The following is a 20,284-nucleotide window of genomic DNA, read 5'->3' on the forward strand; positions in this document are numbered from 1 at the left end:
GCAGGTGAAGGTGAGAGAAAAGGAAATGTGAAGTTCAGACCTTTTTAAATCTACAAAGAGAAAATAAAATGAACCTCCAGGTTATTTTTCTTCCATATTTATAGCACAAGAAAAAGGAGGAAAGAAAAAGAGAGGGAAAAGGTTAGCCACAGTCCATTAAGGGGAGCTAAGGAGCCTAGAGTTCCAGAAAAGTGGCATTCAAAGGAGTCCTGGCTACAGGTTAACTTTAACGTGTTTATTTAGGTTCACTCCACAGCTACTGCAGCTTTGACAAAGGAAGAACTTGAAACCTTGAAGCATATACAGACGTGGAAGGAGGCGGGGTCTGTACACACACATACACAAATCCATAAAATGAAGAACTGCAGTGTGCCCAGTTACAAACTAATGAATGACTAGTTTAACGATCTCTAAAAGGAAATTAAATTACTTCCTTGCAGGTTTATCTTGTTATCTATAATGTGTACATAAAAGAGACTTTTTAAAAGATCTTCTGTAACTTTGCTTGTCTTGAAGATGATCAAAATGTTTACAACTAAATACCGTAAATTTAGAAGGGATCTCTTTACAAGAATGGCACCCAACTTTCCAACCCTGTAGGCCAGATGAGTGGCACAGGGTCAGCACACAGGTTCAGTCCATAGGCATGACCCTAAGCATTGACCTAATCCCTCACACCCTGAGCTGGCTGTGTGCTGGCCTGCACTTGGATCTAGGAGGGCCAAACCACAGGACTCCCCACAGGTTTGGAAATTTAGGAGCAGAGAAACAGCAATTAATGCTACCACCATTTTTCTGCCACCAAATTTCTGTACCCTTGGAGAGCCCTGCAGACTAGACAATCTGGTTCCATGAGCCGGATCTGGCCCGCAGGCTAAGGATTAAGCACCCCTGATTTACAACATTATAAATCTTTTATGACAACATCCGAATGAAACTGTGTACTTTGTGACAAGAAGGGTTACAGTGGCCAATCAAAAAGAAATCAACATAAACAACTATATTATTTCCTTACTATGTAGCTCTTATCTAGAAACAATATGTAATGTTTGTAAAATACTACATAAAATATTGCATGCACAATATTACAGAATCAGAAAGAAATTCACCAAGGCACTGATTTTCAAACAGAGGTATATTAGCATGAACTTTTGACCACAGTACTGGTTAGCCAAGCTGTAATACAATCTAAAGCCAAGCCATCTATTACTTATAAAAGAACACCAGGTTTTAGATTCAGGGACCTGCAGCTAAAGATATTATAGATTTATCAATTTACATAAAATTGTTTCTCTCCTGTGCTCCCCCAGCCATCCTTACAGGGGGATCTGAAACCAGATTGTTTACCTAACATGTTCCTTTTAAATCACTGTACCACAAAAAAAAGAGCAAAAATCCTTCTCTAAGTTTCCTGCCTGAAGTTGCTTCTGGGATTGAAAAGATCCCAACAGGCCTTCAGGTAAGTACAGCTTGCCCCATGCTTCCCTTTCTCACTCCCCACCTGGGGCTAGGGCAAAATGTTGCTCTTATTTCAGCTGGAGCCAAGACAAACCATCTATTTAGTTTTAGGTCTGCCCTCAGCTACTTAAATAGCAAGACTGAGGAAGATTAAATATGACATATATAATAATATATGTAAAATAATACATAAAATATTGCACATACAATATTATAGAAATTCATCTTGGTACTGATTTTCAAACCGAGATATATTAACACAGAACTTTTGCCATAGTATGGGGTAGCTACTTGTAATACACACAATAAAGTCAGCCCTTCTATTGCTTAAAACAGCAGTGCCCAAACTTTTGGCCCTGCAGGCTAGATGAGTTGCCTAGGGCCAGTCCACAGGCCGTACAGGACCCAGGGTTGCAGCACCGCCCCCCTCCCACCAGAATTAAGTCTTGGGCACCTGCCACCACCTCTTCCTGCTCCAACACACTGGAACTGGGCTCTAGCACGACCTCATCCTGCCCCTGCATGTCAGGTTTGGGCACCCAGCACCACCACCTCACACCTCCCATGCACCAGGATCAGGTACCTGATGCAGTGCACAGGTCCAAGGTCTCCCCACAGCACTAGAAATATGACAGCAAGGGAATGGTGCCATGGCTCGCCCACCCCAAATTTCCAGACATATGCGGAGTCCCATCAACCAGATAAGACAGTGCTGTAGGCCGGATCTGGCCCACCAGCTGGGGTTGAGCATCTCTGACTTAAAAGAAATATGCTCAAGAATCACCAGATATCAGATTGAATAATTTACAGCTAAAAAAGAAAAGAAAAATCTTATCTAAACCATCAGAAGAAACTTGGATTAAACCTGGCACAACATACACAAACAATTCTGATTTAAGTCACCAAAATACTTAACTGTGTAAGATAAATTTCAAGATTTGCTGTGGAACTGATGAAACATCCTTCCAAAAGAGACTATTAACATTCTTATAAACTGACTGAAGGAAATACAAAACTTCATTTAGCTCTCTTTAATTTGCTTTTTTTTGAATTGCTAGAAAACATTCCAAGCCGATTCATAACCACAGGACTAGCTCTTCATATAAATCAATTCTGGATTCCTAGAATATTCGTACTGACCTGGTTCAAATTTCACAATCTTATGTTTAAGCCAATAGACCCCACAGATTAGACACTCATTATTTCTTTCTGTTCCTATTTATACAGTCTTGGAAATTATCATTTCTTATATTTGTGACAACTCAGTAAGTAGGTATGGATTCGATAGGCACATACTCCCTAACCCTTGCCTGAAATACCTAACAGAAACTTAAGCCAGCTCCTAAAACATTTAAATAAACAGAATGCATTGTAACATAACTTCTTTTCCTACCATGATAAGTGCCTGCTCCTTAGGGAAAGTTCATTACTTAATATCTCTGATGAGAGATCCATGAAAATAAAATGTTGCATCAGAGCTTATAGGTACACAAGCAGCTTGAAATCTGATCTATTGTAAAAAATGAACTGAAAAATAGTTTCAAAGCATTATATCATCAAGTCTTCATCCCCACTTTTATATTTACCATTTTCCTATTTTGATTTTTCTTCACTCCACTTAGGACTGTGGGAAAAATACGACAAGGAGCGGCAACTCATTATTTGGGTGAAGCCATGCAATTACATGTTTGACAGCTGTGAGAGTCCTGCATCTTTGTCCTCTCAGGTGACAGACCTTATGCATTGCCTATCTAAGGCTGGAATATTTAAATTCTCTCACTCCTAGATCAGGACATATGCTAACTCATCCTTTATGTCAATGACTTCTAGCCTGCAAATCTGACTGAGTTCAAATACCCTGCATGTTTTGCCTTGGGTGTCTGATTAGATGCACAGTAACAAAACAGCCCTTTCAAAACAAAAGAGCAAAGTAGAAACAAGATTTTCAAAGGAAAAATTAGGATTTTAAAAGAGTCCACATGTCCATCTTACCTGAAATTTTGATCTCTAATGGTAGCTAAGATAAGCCTAACTTCTTAGGCCCTTCCTTAGGGTTGTTTATGTTTCAGTCTCTTTCCCTCTAAAGAACTATTGCCTTGACACAACTATATTTGGTCTTTCTTCATGAAAACAATCCTGTAGGTTGGGTAGGATATCTAGCCAGAGTCTTTGGAGCCAACAGTGCTCGCTGTAGTCCCTTAATTTTTAACTGTCAATTTATAAATGTTTATCAGGAGCCTTCTTCTCTTTTCTGACAAACTCCCAGGGCATGTCTACAGAATAGGTGGAAAAAACTTTCAAAGTGGGTTAAGCCAAAGTGTGGCAGAAAGCTCTTATGTTTTAAATGGAGTTACTCACAAAACAACTTTAAATTAGACATTTAATACACACCATAACTTTATCGAAATTAACTTTCAAGTTCCTACTAAGTTAAGACAGAAACTTTTCAGTAACCATACCAATAGACAGCATCAATGAATTGTTGAAAAGCAGTTTCAAATCTACCACATCAGGTAAAATCTGAACTGGGAAAAAACAACAGAAAAGGTGTAGCTATTCATCTGTAATTGTGCTATTTCAAAAGTTACCTCTGAGGACCCAGTGCCCTGACAAGACAGGCTGTAATCCCCAAGATCATCAAGATCTCGGGCCCCTGGGAGAGGGACTCATTTTGATACAAAATGCTAGTGCTTCAGTGCCCCCCTTCTAAAACATCCCATGGCTCCCTCTAACATCCCAATTACTTATTTGAAGAAACTCCTCAGATTCTACATGTAATATTGTAAATGGCAGAATAGAAGTCCATCTGAAGACAAATACCTACTGAAGACAGAAGCAGAACTGTGAGCTAATATTTTCTTCCCCCAGAGGATATCGTATCAACTGGTCTTGTATCCTACGAAATTAAAAAACATAAGGAGCCTCCATAAACCCAGATTCCCCAATCTTACAGAAAAACACATGTATGAAGATATTCATATAAACTCTATGAACCATAGAGATTTCTTGAGTGCTAGCCACAGCAGGTAAAAAGAAAGTCCAGAGAAATATTAAGTAAATATCAATAACCAAAGGGCATTAGCTTGTAGATGGGAAAGGATAAAGATTGTTCCTTCATGGATACCCAGAAAAATGTCAGCAGACAACTGTTATAGTGATTTAATTTAACCTACTGTAATACTTTGAATGACTAACTGTCACGTACTCAGTAAGTTCCCACCAGCTGTTCTGCCATTACCTATCAATTCTTTTTGCTCTTAGGTATTGTCCATTGAGCAAAACTTCCAGTCTTGTTGCAAATGTCTATACATGTTTTTCAAAAAGTGTTCTCTAAGAAAAACCATAATAATTAAAATTTCAAGTCCCTATACTGTACAGACCATCCTTGCTATGACAAAGTGAGAAAAAAAAAATCAAGATCAATTTACAGCACTATGAAGAAAATATCATCTTTGATCCACAAAACAGACATGTACCTAGTCAGTGGACTTGTTTAGACATATTATTATAAGACTGGTATGGTATTTTGGGCAATGCTCTGTTTTTTCTAATTGTGCTATTGAGATGCAACCAGTCCTTCTTTAATAACTTAAACTTTTTAAAATCATCATAATAGACTAAGATTATAACTCAGATAAACAGGAGTTTCCTGTAATTTGCCTTTTTTTCCTACAAGATTATATAAGCAGATGATACTAATAAACAGAACAGCGAAAAGAAACACAGGAAAATAAATGAAACCAGCAGTGTAAAAAGAAGTGAAACTAGCAGTGTAATTTCCCATTCAAAATGAGGCAATGCATTGCAAATTGCTCCATAAACTTTTTTTTAATCAACTTTTAAAGACTCACTGGTGGAGTCTTTACTGTTTACACTCAAGACCTTTGACCATGGTTTGGACTTGCTTGAAACCCAGATTAACCTACCCTGCTGAAAGTGTGGATTACACCCTAAATTGCTCTGTACCGCAAGGCAAAACTCAGCTACAGAGGACAGGAAGAGGGGGGTGAGGGGGAAGGCATCCGAGGGTCGATACTTTTCCTGTACCTTGAGTTCTCCCACAACCGAGTGGAAAAGAACCTTAGGCTGTTTCAATATAAAGATCTGGTACGGTTCTAAATACATACACAAGTCCAGACGCACTGAAGACAGCTGCATGTGTATGGAGTTGCATGCAGTAGAAATGCTCATACTACCAGCTAAACCAATCACACCTAGCAGCAAATCACCCAGAATAACTGTGCTGTGCAGATAAAGTCCAGCTGTCAATAGGTCAAACAAAAAGTGTTACATGCAGGATTCAGAAGATGTTTCAGTTGGTTACCTCCAGAAACTGGTCCAAATGTGTGGCTGAACTGTGCATGCTTCAAATGGCTCAAAATCTTTGATAAATAAAAGAGTTCTAAGTCAGTTTTATGCTAGGAAGCTAAGACCCAAGAGTAAAAATTCAGTGAAAACAATATCTTTACAATAAAAGCAATTCTTCCTCAGTTACCTCCTCTGCAGACCTGTTTATTTCACTGCCTGATAGGAAGGCAGTGCCTTTTACTTCAAGGGCCTTTGCCATTAAAGTAAAAGGCATTTGAAAGCCATTGAGGAATTACTGAATCATTCAGAATAGGCTGTTCATTCCCCAATCCAATAATCTTCAAACAATTTCTAACTACATTGGTTGATTTCAGAACCCTGCTTCCAGTGAACACATACCATAAACAGTATGCTGAGTGAAAGGATTTTTTTCTAGATTAGACTGCCTACATATATTCAGAATTAAACAAAAGGAAAAGGAATGTAATGGAAAAATGAGACCTACCACAGAATTATTCAATAAAACCTTACTACTCTGTATTTAAGTGCACACTTTATATATAATCTGCACAAAAATGTAGACATTTTCTCATCTCCCAGGAAAGCTTTAACAACAAATGTTGCACTTACATTCTGTATACATATTACTCAAGCATTTTTACTGATAGCAGTAAGTTTGCTAGTATTTTATGAAGTGTTCTAAATAATTAAAAATAAACTATAATTATGAATATAAATAAACAAAACATCATCTCAGGGGTATTACTTTATTGTCTGTGCTGAATTAGGACCAAGTTTTCAAAAATGCTAAGAGCCACCAGCAAATACTACTGACTTCAGTGTAAACACCTTTGAAGCTGAACCACACTAACTTACAAAACTCAGGAATTCATGAGCGTTCTTCCAGTCAGCGTGAATTGGTGGGGTTTATAAACTTTTTGTGACAGTGTCTATTAAACAACATATATATTTATAGTACTATAGAATAGGTGCCTAGAAACTATGATAGATACCTTGGAAAACAAAGGAGTGTCCAACATATACATAAATATGTAGCACTGCCCATCTAGATGTACTACAGTAAATACAGAGTTGGGAAAACTTTTGTGTTGCAAGTATTCCAGAATTGTCATTAGTAAGAGCACTCTCAAAAAAGGCACGCTACTCACTGGGCCTTTCACTGAATCATTGCCACTGCCCATTTATTTAGGCTACCTGGGCAGCACAAATGACCTGAATTTAATCCTAAAGACCAATTGAACCAGTTGCTGCACCAATCCAACCCATATCTTCAGCACTGAGTATCCTGTTGCTCCCTAAAAGTATTCAAAAGCTTCTCAAACTGCAACTCCAGAGCGTGACATCCATATTTTATATCTTTATTTCTCTTTAATAAAGATATACAGTCATTGCCTAAGGCTTTGAGCATGTTTATAGTACAAAATGTAGCAATGCATCAAGATTTCTTATAATTCATAATTGATAACAAACTTGCAACTACAGCAGTAAAACTGAAACAGTTCCCAGTAATAATCCATGCACTGAACTTTACAGTTCTGTTCAGGCTAGTTACTTGAATGCAGCTGGACATCCTGCCGGTCCAATGAGTAGTGAGGGCTATAAAATCAAGTAGCAAAGCAACACAACCCAAGCAAGTGAAAATACCATTTTTGCTGCCCCCTCCCCCCATTTAGTTTAATTTTTGAGATACAAGAACTTGCATGCTCTTTATTTAACAAAAAAGAGTTCTGTGAAGGCCATAAGTTATTATTACGATACCCAAAGCTTCAGATAAAATATTAGTGGTCAGACCTGAGAAAAAGCAAACAAGCACTGCATAGCTTCATTCTAAGCCAAAAAGTCACTCACAATTCTCATTTCAAAGTCAAACCAACTAAATCCATAGTACAATTTATTTAGAGACTGATATAAGACAAATGTCATTTTGCTTCTACCTGTGTCATACCCTGGGTTTAAAGCACCAATTATACACCATCAAGATTGGTAAGAATGAAGATGGAATTCTAAACCTAAGATACTTAGAAGTAATGCTGTGATCACCAAAATAAAATAATTCATAAAACAAAACACACATATACATAAGAAGTCCTGAATTTTAAAAACCAGTTGATGGAAAAAAAGAGTAACTCTCACAAAACGTTTGCAACTTGTAGACTGCATAGATGGTGATATCGGATACACTATGCAGTCCTTTAATCAGCTCCCTAAAAAATTTCTGGTTGCAGAAACAAAACTGGCTTACAGTTCAGTCAGTGGAGACTGAAACATTTAAAGATTAACACAATCAAAACTCTGAGTAGTTCAGACCCTAACTAGTTGAACTGTAACCTATTTAGTTTCTCATTTCAAAAGGCTCATGAGTAACATTTTGAGATGCATTCTTTTGTTGTACAAAAGATCATACAGGCAAGAGAAGAATACCTTAATGTACCATACCTCTTGCATTATAGTAATTTTGGGCTCTGTCATTGAGTGATACATCAGAGAGGTAATTTGTTCACCTAACCTCTGAAAATCTGGTTCCTTTCCAGCATCTCAAGTGGACTGACAAAGCTTCAATTCTTAATATAAAGCTAAGAACTAATACAACAACATGCATCCTACAACAGTGAAGTAGTAACAGCAATAAGCATGCACCAAAGATAGAAACAGACATCACCGAATGAAGCCGAGCAGCTGAGCTGTGACGTCTTGTGACACAGCTGATTTGCTTCACTGGGCGACACACTTGAGTGGCAAGTGTGACAGAGGCAAAAGGCATGCAATGCAATAAAGCGGCAGTCTGTTACCACCTTTTGTTGCACCACTGATTTTCCTTTCATGTGATGCATCAAAGGATTATTTACATTATTTGCTTATCATTTGTGCTACCATAACAAATTTTATGGCACAACAAATGAGACATCAGGCAACATCTGTTTGAGTCTTTAGAGAAAAGAGTCTGTGGTAGACCAGCAGGGGCCATGCTGAACTACCTTCCTCACTGTGCCTGTTCACCTACCAGGCTCTGAGTGCCTCTCTGGGGTGCCTCACGTCTGGCCGACCCCTTTCCTGGGGCACATCTGTGAGCCTAGGATCACCATTACCACCACCAGGAGTCTCTGCCCACAGCCCTGTGTCCCCCGGGATACACAGGCCTTGTAGAAATTGAGGGTGCTTGACCCACTGCAAGAAGTTGGGGTGCTTCCCTTGGCCAGGAGCACAAATAGTAGCCTCCCTTAGTCAGCTGGACCAAGGGAACATGAAGGCATGCCTCTTATCAGGCATACAGGAAATGGAGACAGGGGGTAGCTAGCAAAGAGGAGTATACTTCTTTGGCCCATACCTGCAGGGAGTTGGTCAGGAAAGCCAAGGCAACTCTAGAACTCAGGCTAGCATCAGGGATTAAGGACAATAAAAAGTCCTTCTTTAGGTACGTTGGGAGCAAAAAGAGGGTGCGGGGTAGCATAGGACCCATACAGGATGGGTGGGGGCTTAGTGATGGATAGCAGGGACAAGAAAGAGCTCTTCAGTGAGTTTTTTTTGCCTCTGTCTTCTTGCATAGAAATCTGGACGAACCTTCAACATACATCGCGGACACCAACAAAGGGAACATCAGCTGACCAATGGTCAGTGTCGACACAGTAAAAAGATACTTGGAGGGACTGGACATATTCAAATCACCAGGACCAGAGGGACTCCACCCACGGGTAATGAAGGAATTAGCGGGGGTCATAGCTGATCCACTGGCAAGGGTATATGAGCATTCCTGGTGCTTGGGTCAGGTTCCGAAGGATTGGAAGAGGGTTAACATTGTCCCAATCTTTAACAAGGGGAGGAAGGAGAACCTGGGAAACTATAGACCAGTCAGCCTTACCTCTATCCCTGGGAAAATCCTAGAAAAAATTATCAAGGAGCACATCTGTGGGAGCCCACTGGCTAATGTGATGTGGGGGGGTAACCAACATAGGTTTTTAGCAGGAAGGTCCTGCTGGGTAACCTAGTTTCCTTTTATAACAAGGCCACCAATTGTTTAGATGCAGGAGTCAAGGTGGATGTGATCTATCTGGACTTCAAGAAGGCCTTTGACAAGGCATCCCATACCATCCTTTTAAATAAACTGAGGGGATTTGTCTTGGATGATTACATGGTAGACTGGGTAGCAAATTGGCTCAAGGGTCACACTCAGAGGGTGGTAGTGGATGGGTCGGTCTCAACCTGGAAAGATGTGGGCAGTGGAGTCCCTCAGGGTCCAGTTCTGGGGCTGGTGCTGTTCAACATCTCCATCAGTGAACTGGATGAGGGTGTGGGAAGCACCCTGCTCAAATTCGTGGATGACACATAATTATGGGGTGCAGCTAACACCCTGGAGAGAAAGAACCAGATCCAGGCTGACCTAGATAGGCTGGGGAAGTGGGCAGAGAGCAACAGGATGCAATTCAATAAGGACAAGTGCTGCATCTAGGGAGGAAAAACTGCCATCATACCTTACAGGCTGGGGGGCAACCTTCTCAGCTCCACTGAGGCAGAAAAAGACCTTGGAGTCACTGTTGCCTCGAGGATGAACATGAATTGCCAATGTGATGAAGCAGTTGGCAGAGCCAATCTCACCTTTTCGTGCATCTGTAGGTGCTTCAAAAACAGGTCCAGGGAAATGATTCTCCACCTCTATGTGGCACTGGTCAGACCATAGCTGGAGTCCAGTTCTGGACACCACAGTTCAAGCAGGATGCGGACAACCTGGAGAGGGTCCAAAGAAGAGCCACTCGCCTGATTAGAGGCCTGCAGAGAAGGCCCTACAACGAAAGGCTAACCTCTTCAGCTCTACAAGGAAAGGGACCTAACAAGGGAAGGCCCTAGGAGGAAAGGGACTTTAACCTCTTCAGCCTCTCTAAGAGAAGGCTGACAGGGGACCTTGTGGCAGCATGCAAATTCATAAGGGGAGAGCAACATGAAGTAGGTGACAATCTGTTCACCAGGGCACCCCCTGGAATGACAAGGAACAATGGCCATAAGCTACTAGAGAGAAGGTTTAGGCTGGACATTAGGAGAAAGTTCTTCGTGGTCAGGGATGCCAGAATCTGGAATGGGCTCCCAAGGGAGGTGGTGCTCACCCCCCATCCTTGGGGGTCTTCAGGAGGAGACTGAACAGGCACCTGACTAGGGTCACATGACCCCAAGGTTGGTGACTCTTTTCTTGCCTGCCAGGGGCAGGGGGTCAGACTAGATGGCCCACTAAAGTCCCTTTCAACTCTATGAATCTATTATTAAGTTGTCCGACCCCCATACCCAATTTTGCACATTCCTGAAAATTTAAAACAATAACAATCTAAAAAAATGCTTACAAATAACCATTGATTTTAGCCATCAAAATTTTTTTTTAAAAATTAAAATTGAATTCTGCCAAGCCTAACTATATAATGTATAATGCATTTTAATATGCTCCAATTACATATACCTTTTCATTTTTCTTAATCTGCATAAAAATCAGAAAAATTACAGAAGAGGTAAAATAAAATGTTTTAAAATACAAATCTGTTAAAAAGCCTTAGGAACGTATTGATAAAAAGTGCCCATCTTAAATCCTGAAGAAAGACGATATGCTACTAAATCATCATTTTTCTATTTGTATCTCATAAAAATTTTTCCTTGTGTCATAACACTTTTCTGCTTTGCCTTTTAAGGACCTTATTAAATCATTAGTTTGACCTAAATGACTATTTTGAAGACTGATTAACTGTCATGGAATACATGTGCAAGAGCGATAAACTGTCACGAAATACATGTACATATTTATACTTGCATATGCTTGCTTTTATTAAAAATTACAAATATATGACAGCTATACACACTCATCTTTCTGACGTGCGCAACTGCACACATACACTTGCATCCAGTTTAAATTTAGCAATAGCATCTATTTCTAGGTGTAACATTTTTACTATGTGAATTATTATTCATTTCCCAACTGTTAGTCAAGCAAATACCAAACAGTTAAGATAATTAAGCCCAAAGACAAAAAGGAATGCCCAGCATAGAAGTAGGCATCAAAGTTTAATTTGCTGATGAGTAACTTATTATGTCTGGGAAAGTTGTCTTTTTTTTAAAAAAAAAAACAAGAATCACACAGACATGCATAAATGTAACAATTCATTCTACGTATATGATGTTCTCCCAAAATTTCTTCCTACAGGCTAGAACAGGCAGTGGATTAGGTCATTTTGCATATTTCTTAATATGAAAATCATCTATCCTGCTTCAGCAGTTTTTCACATCACTTACCAGTTGCATAGTTTTAGAGGGTCAAATTAAAAACTGCACCTGTGTAACTCTACTAAGACTAAACACACTTATACAAAAGAAAGAACAGAATTTGGCTGAGTACCTGCAATACAACTAAAGTGCATGTCACCGATTTAGCTCCAAACCCCTACCGTTTCCTGCCTGACCACTGAAAAAAGAAGTGATTTGCCAAAAGGCCAGCTCAACTCAACCTTTCTTATCTGGGATAAGTTTTTGCACTGCTCTGGCAGAAGAGATTTTGTCAATTTAAAGAATCTTGCCTTTGTCTGACTTATGCAAAAATATTATTATAGGTCGTCTCCTCCCCTATAGGAAAGATAAGCTATTGTCAACTGCTCTGAAATAATACTTACCAAAGACAATCAGTAAGATATAAGAAACAGCAGAAGGATTTATTACATAAACAAGAGAAATCATAAAAATATTGACCACATATTAAGAAAAACAGAGATATAAAAACCAACAAAGAAAAGCTCTAAGAACTAGATATGATCTTACTCTGTACCATTCCCTTAAAAAGAAGCGCTTTGCTCCAACCACTGTCTAAGTGTTTTCTGAAAGCAGTCTGTCAGCTTGCACTGCCCAGATGCTATCAGATAGAGGACTAAACCACCCCTTGATCACGGCTCCTCAGACCTATGGCAATTCTTAAGTACCCACTCTTGTCTGTTCTTCTGCATTCCTCTGCTGAATTTGCAGGGAATGTGTGTATTAGGGATGTGAAAATTTAAACATTTAAATGATAGGTATATTTATTAGGGGCGTGTGACGTTTCGGTCACCAATTCGATTTGGAGAAGGTTCAGCCTGATTCAGCAGCCAAACCTCCAAATCCGAATCGAATTGAGAGAGCCATTAAAAGGTCCAAATCAAATTGAAGCCTCCAAATCAATTCAGAAAAGATTCGGAGATCTGGAAGGCAGGCTTGCAGAAAACAGAAACTGAGAAGAGGGAGGGAGGGGAAAGAAACTGACATGTGTACCTGGCCAGTGATTGTGATCTTTCCTTGAGTTCCCTTCCACTCACAGTGCTCTGGGGGAGGGACGCAGAAACAACATATAAGGCCATATGTGATGTGATCTAGATACAAAACTCATGAACTCAATATAGATATTGGATTTATGACACACTATAACCTGCCTGACACCTGCCTCCCCAGGTACTTCTCCACTTTCACCTGCTACATCCCCCTTCTCCCCACTCCCAGCCTGTCTTTCACCCCCGATGACTCAATTTACATTTTTACTGACTGGCTTTATTGCCTGCAGCCCAGCCTCTAGCTTCTTTACTATTCCTTCCATCCAGGGAGAGCACACACACCAACTGCAGCTGCTTCCTCAGTTTGACGAAGGGTTCTTAGAGCTGAAAGCTTGCCAACATATATTTCTCCAACTATTCAGCTGATCTAATAAAAGATATTACATCCACTCAAAGAACCTTGCCTGCCTGTTCCTTAGACCAACATGGCTACAACCAGAAACCCAATTAACACACAAAAGTGACACAGGTTTTGCTTTCAACAGTTTGAGGTGCACATTCAAAGAATCCCCTGCACCTATTTCCTTGAAACCTGGCAGGCTTCATGCCCTCAGAAGGGGCTACCATCTGCTGTTTTCATCCCGCTCTGCCTTAACACACACGGCACAAGTTTTGTTTTCAACAGGTTGAGGTCCACTTTCACAAAAGCCCCTGCACCCATCTCCTTGAAACTTGTCAGGTTTCATGCCTCCAGAAGGGGTTACTATCCCTGCTGTTTTCATCCAATGCTGCAAAAAAATGACAAAGTTATAGGTATTTTAGTGATTCCCCATTATAGGCTATGGTCGAATCACACCAAACCAATGCCAAATCTTTCGAATCCGATTCAGCCAAATCGATTTGGGACAGTGATACGAATCAACAAATCAAATCATTGTCCCCTGAACTGGCCAAATCTGAACCAAATACTGGCCACTTTGCACAGGCCTAATATTTATAACGGTAATACATTATTAATTACCATTTAGCACAGGATGCAGTCTGGCAGGGAACAGAAGTGGTGTGGTGCCTCAGGAACAGGAAGGCAACAGGGCAGGCAGGCAGGAGGGAGAAGCAAGGAGGAGAGATGGTAGAGGGGCAAGGAGGGACCAGTACCTAGAGATAGTCTGCTTTCCCTCCCTGAGCACTGGCAGCTGCAGCAGGCTGGGAAAGGCCCTTACCTGCTGCTGCCACCCACAGTTTCACACGGGCTGTACTGTCTAGTGGGGTTTGTCACTGCCTCCTCTCCCTTGTTAAAGGCCCCTGGGAACGACTTCCAGCAGCAAGTGTGCCTCAGCAGGTCCATGCCTGGCCCCCAGCTCCCTGCACTGCTCCAGGTAGGCAGGCAGCTGCAGACCTGCAGCAGGGTGGGCAGGGCAGGCACTGGCCTAGGGCTGCACAGCCAGCCAGCTGGGACTAGGTACATCTTATCAGCTTACTGTGTATAACTTCCTCCCGCCAGATGTGCATCAGTTTAATAGGCTGGATGTCAACACGGATCCAATTATGTCTACGATATATTTGTTTTCTTTTAGACTAATGCAGGGGCGGGCAATTAATCCAGCTAGATGGCTATTTAACGAGTTTTGGTGAGCTATTGAGGGCTACATGGCTGACCCCGCCCCCTGACAGTTGCCCTGCTTCGTGGTCAGCATCTTGGGACTGGCAGTCCCACTCTTAACCCCTGACCCTTGCCACCAGAAATCCTTTCCCTTGTCCTGGAAGTACTCTTTTTAGGAGGGGGGGCTGCCATCTTGAAACTGGAAAAAAATCATATACTAAAAAAAAAAATTGAACATCTACTACAACTTGTTTTAAATTTATTTGAAAAAATATCTTTGTCCCGATTTATGTGTTTGCATAATGTATCGAGCTATTATGTAATCACCTCTAAATACACTCTTACTCCTGTATATTGTGCATTGGAGGATTAAGGACATGCATGTGGGGGTTGTGTGGTTGGGGAGTAGGTGTGAGAGTATGGGGGGTATATGTGGGGTGGGGTGGGGTATATAGTTGGGGATGTGAGAGGATGTGGGTATGTAGGAGTGGGAGCATGGGAGTGTGAATGGGGGCAGTGGGAGTGTGGGTATTTGGGGCTATGGTGTGAGATGGGGTGTGTAGGAGGGTGTTGGTGTGTGTGTTGATATGGTGGGGATGTGGGAGTGAGTGGGGGGGTGGGAATGTGTGTTGGGGTATGGTGAAAGGTGGGGTGGCAGCCCCGCCCATCCCATCTCAGCTGCAGTGCACAGTTCCTAGCTGCAAGGTCATGACATATATGGTGCGGGCACGGAGCCAGCGCAGCATAACCCAGCCCGGCCCATCCCAGCTCTGGCACGCAGTTCCTGGCTGCAAGGCTGGGACCCATGTAGTGCAGCACAGAGCCAGCCTCACTTGGCCCCTCTGTGCCACGCTGCATGAGTCCCAGCCTTGAAGTGGGGGACCACATGCCATAGCCAGAACAAGCCAGGTTAGGCTGGCTCTGTGCTGCACCATGTGGGTCCCGGCCTTGCAGCCAGGAACTGTGTGGTGTAGCACGCAGTCAGCCAAGCCCAGCCTGTCCCAGAAGCATTCACTTCCCCACTGCTAGACTGGGACCCATATGACATGGCATGGAGGGTATGGGCTGGGCTAGCCCCATGCCATGCCATGCAGTCCCTGGCCTTGCAGCTGGAACTGCATTGTAGTGGGCCAGGCAGCACACTGGCTGGGGCTGGTTGGGCTCTTTCATTTCCCTCACCTCCAGCAATGGCTGCTGCTGCCACTGTGCTGCCATGCCGCACTGGGTGGGTGGGCAGGAGGAAGGGATGCTTTAGCGGGAGGCTTCTGCCCAGCATGTGGAGCTCTGACTCTAGCTCCCAGCCGCCTTCCATCCATTCTGTCCGCCTGGCTTGATGAGCAGCCCCTGCGGGCGGGCAGAGTGGGAGGAAGGTGGTTGAGAGCTGGATCTGGATTTCCATACAGTAGGCAGGAGCCTCCCACTGAAGCTTCTCCCCACCCATCCACCCAAAGTGGCGCAGTGCAGCACAGAGTAGCGTGGCAGGAGCAGGCACCACAGTTGAAGGCGAAGAGAGCAAAACAACTCTGCCAGCCCTGGCCAGCACATGAAGCTTCCCTTGGGACTGTTCCCATTGTGGCTGCAGCCAGCTGGATGCTGCTGTGCTCCCCTTGCCTCCAGCAGCCTCTCCTCCTCAATCTCCTGCCCCCTGATGTGTCGCTCTAGGTGGGTGGGGAAGCTTCAGCCTGGCTGTTCCCACTGGTGAGGGGAGCAGAGGAACATCTAGCCGGCTGCAGTCAGACTGGGAACATTCTTGCCAGAAGCTGTGCACTGGCTGGGACCGGGACTGTGGGGAGTGCAGGCCTAGGTTGCCCCGGTGGGAGCAGGTGGGACTCAACCCCATGTGGAACATTGCAGAGGCAGCCACAATCCAGATCCAGTCCACAGAGCTGTATTTTGCCCTCACCTGGACTAAACCAATATCCTAAATCAGGGTTATCCAACTTCTAAGTGTCTGAAAGCCATGCCAGCAAAAGCAACGCACACCTTGCAGGCTTCACCAGGACAGGCCATGAGACCCCTGTATGTACCTCCCTCCTCACTCCCACTGTCAATGCACCACGCACATGCAGTCACTCCACCCTCAGCCCTTCAGCTTCCTGATCATGAGCTCCTTGCTGCACTGTCATGCAGGTGTCCCAAGCATTAGTACTTTGATATCTCAGCATGGTAAGCTGCACTGTGGTACAGTATGCCACCCCACCCTTTCCCAGAAGCAGGAGTAGGAAGTGACAGTCAGAGAAGTCAAGCCAGGCCAAAGGCCCTGGCTGCAGCTAAAGTGAGAGCGATGGGAAGAACAGCAGCTAGATGGGAGCCTAGGGGCCACAAATTAAGCCCTCCAGGGCTGTATGCAGCCTCTGGGTCACAGATATCTTAAGTTATCAATTATTCCAGAGAGATATGATTTCATAGATTTCATAGACATCAGGGCTGGAAGGGACCTCGGGAGATCATCGAGTCCAGCCCCCTGCCCAAAGGGCAGGAAGTCAGCTGGGGTCATAGGATCCCAGCAAGATAAGCATCCAATTTACTCTTGAAGGTGTTCAATGTAGGTGCTTGAACCACCTCCGCTGGCAGACTGTTCCAGACCTTGGGGGCTCGGACAGTAAAGAAATTCTTCCTTATGTCCAGCCTGAAACGGTCTTGCAGGAGTTTGTGACCGTTCGACCTTGTCATCCCTTGGGGCGCTCTGGTGAACAAACATTCCCCCAGATCCTGGTGGTCACCCCTGATAAACTTATAAGTGGCCATCAGATCACCCCTGAGCCTACGCTTTTCCAGGCTAAAGAGTCCCATGGCTCTCAGCCTGTCATCGTAAGATCTGTTTTCCTGACCTCTGATCATGCGCGTGATCTCTCTCACTATCTTCAAAAAGCCTTTGATTAGACTTCTTCCCAAATACTGCTTCTTTCCTTTGAAAGAACTCCCATTGTCTGTCTGTGGATGGGTCTTGGCTCACATACACACCCAATATGAATAGCTTTGCACATTCTCAGTCATTATCCCTAGGATATGGGAATAATATTGTCTAGAAAGTAACACTTAACTTTATCATTATCATACTGCCCAACCCCAGGCAGATTTGAAAAACACAGAATAAATTCACATCAAATACCGTAGTTTATGCAAACATAAAACTGATAAAAACTAAACACAGCTTAACATTAGCTACAAATACAAACCAAACACTATATTAGTAAATGTAATTCAGGAAAATATCTTTGCATGACATTTAATGAGCACCCGAAAATACTCCTACTTTTGGGGTAGGTTTGTAACATTACCTAATACAAATTTGGATAAAGCATTTTAGTTTCTAGTGTGCAAAAGCCAAAATGGATAGATCTTCTGAAAGAAAAAAAAAAGGAAGGGTCAGGATTTAATACAACTATACACAATCAATTTTTTAGAATAAAAATAAAATGGAAGGAAATATCTTTTTTTTTTCCATTCTGCCCATCTTATTCAAGATCATGCTGTGTGCAAGAAAACATGGTGTTTTTAAAATCCACACAGAATCTATCCACATTATGTTGTGTTTAGAAAGTTTCAGAGAATTTTTTTAATGTGCTAACATTCTTTTATTTGTCACACTCCCAGCCAAAACCACTTTTGGCAGCAAGTTGAGGAACTGAAAAATGCTGAGGTGTTAAAATAATTTTTTTTCCCCATTATGCCTTTATGATCAGTAGTTCTTGGAAATGAGGAAAAAAGAGAACTGTATAATGCTGTCACTTTCCAACATGAAGTAATGAAGGAAGTAAAAATTGTTAGTATCATGCCTATACAAATATTTATTCTCTCCCTTGTCTTCAATTTTAATAAAACAAACTTCTTGACAAGTGGGAAAACTTTTATGACAGTAAGCAGTAACGTTCTGTGATAAGCGTGTAGAACATGAAGTAGTACAGAAATTTTATAATCACTTGCAGTGGCTCACTTTTGGAAGTTTTTGCACTGAACCAAAAATATTATATTATAATATGTTATGCACTCCTTAGGAAAGATGCATGGGTAAAGTAAAGAACAGGAAAATTTCCTCATTTCTCTTACAAGGACAGATTTTAGATATTATTTGAACAGAATCCGATACAAAAAGGTTCATTTGACAGGATACCTTAAAGAGCTACACCATCTATCCTCAATGACATTAGAAGTTGCTCCTGTAATCTTGGTGTCCTGAAGACAATCTAGTTTATTTCATCAGTTGAAACAATGGCAAAATCTGTTTCTAACACTTGTGACTTCAATAGATTTTTTCAGGGTATAAATTTTGGTAGAATTTGGTCCATTATGTTTTTTATACAAACCTGCATATACATAAAATAAAATACATACCAAAAATAATTTAAATAATAATCTTTCCACTTAAGTTTACATACAATTCAAAGTTACAGTTAACAGTGCACAATGATCAAACATTTTAGCACAAATTGCTAAAATGCTGTATTTTAAAATTTTACAAGATATAGTCTTAATAGACTTTCCATCTGGCAGATGATGAACTGAGATAAATTAAGATATAACTTTAAAAAAATGTGTTTGCTTGTAAAATTATGTAATAAGTGTTGAAAAGCAGGAGCTGAATGAGGATAATCAACTTTTCTACAAAAGGTATTCTCCAAACAACCTAGAGTGGCTCACTTTGTCCTGTCGCACAATTTTTACACACTAACATATCATTTCAATCTAGACTGGGAAAAGCAAAAGAAAAGGTATCATTAGATGACCTAAAAGTCCTCCATCTCCAAAGTATTTGCACTCTTATGAAACAGGCATAGGTCATTCCCTTCTTTAATATCTATTATTCTGTTTCACAAAACACCATAAAAAACAAGAATGGAAAAAGACCTATTATGTCATCCACACCTTCCGCCCATCAAAGCAGGATTAATCACTCCAATATATGATCCCTAGCCACATTATTTAGACACCCTATAAAGTATTCAATTTCAATCTTAAATCAGCTCCTTGCATGCCTTTTCTTCAGCAAGCATTATATCTACCGAAGATCTGCAGCAAATCCTTTCAATCAGTTTTAATTATCAGCATATAAAAAACAACAACATATATAATCAAAAAGGCTACAATTCTTATTTATATTGTCCATGTATATTAAGATTTGGAGGAAAAAGGTTAATCTTTAGTTTATGTACAACATAAAGTTCAAAGATAAGAAACAGCTTGAGAGCTAGGAGGTGAAAATGGAGGTATAATTTCTTCACTTCTCACCAACCATAATGATTATAGTTTGTAGGCTGAAATGACTAATTGCAGCAAGAAGTTTAAAACCTCAGTGAACTAATTTGGAAGCACCAGCCTCCACAAAGATAAAAACGTGGAGCTTTTTTCTTTTAGTTTAATCTATTTCCTTTAACTCTAATTATAGAGTTAAAGGAAATAAATTCAAGGAAAATATATTGGTTTTTTTCTCCCATCAGGCATAGTTTCCTATTTTTACTGAAGCAGAAGAGAGGCAATAGTAAGTTTTTCACATATCCTCTGACTCATTTCATTCCTGTTTCAGGAGTTTCATAGATTTGATTATAGAAATCTAAAATATAAAAGGCATGCTCATGAGATTCTTTGTTCTTTAATGATCACTCATAAAGCTAACTATTAGTTTTCACCTAATTCTGAT

At 41.4% G+C, this 20,284-nt stretch overlaps 1 protein-coding gene across 4 annotated transcripts in view; it reads right to left on the reverse strand.

The window, feature by feature from the left end:
* SBF2 (SET binding factor 2) overlaps positions 1–20,284 on the reverse strand; it is a 491,808-nt gene that overhangs the window by 374,640 nt on the left and 96,884 nt on the right. The window contains exon 2 of one of the 4 annotated variants that reach the window (XM_090032681.1): positions 10,378–10,506. The exons of the other annotated variants lie outside the window; for them this stretch is intronic. Within the exon in view, the coding sequence (XP_089888807.1) occupies positions 10,378–10,389 (12 nt within the window). The 5' untranslated portion in view covers positions 10,390–10,506. The remainder of the gene's footprint in view (positions 1–10,377; positions 10,507–20,284) is intronic. 4 annotated transcript variants of the gene reach the window in all.

This window comes from Crocodylus siamensis, chromosome 2 (genome assembly GCF_052110815.1).
Source record: "Crocodylus siamensis isolate JL-2025a chromosome 2, ASM5211081v1, whole genome shotgun sequence".
Classification (NCBI taxonomy): domain Eukaryota; kingdom Metazoa; phylum Chordata; order Crocodylia; family Crocodylidae; genus Crocodylus; species Crocodylus siamensis.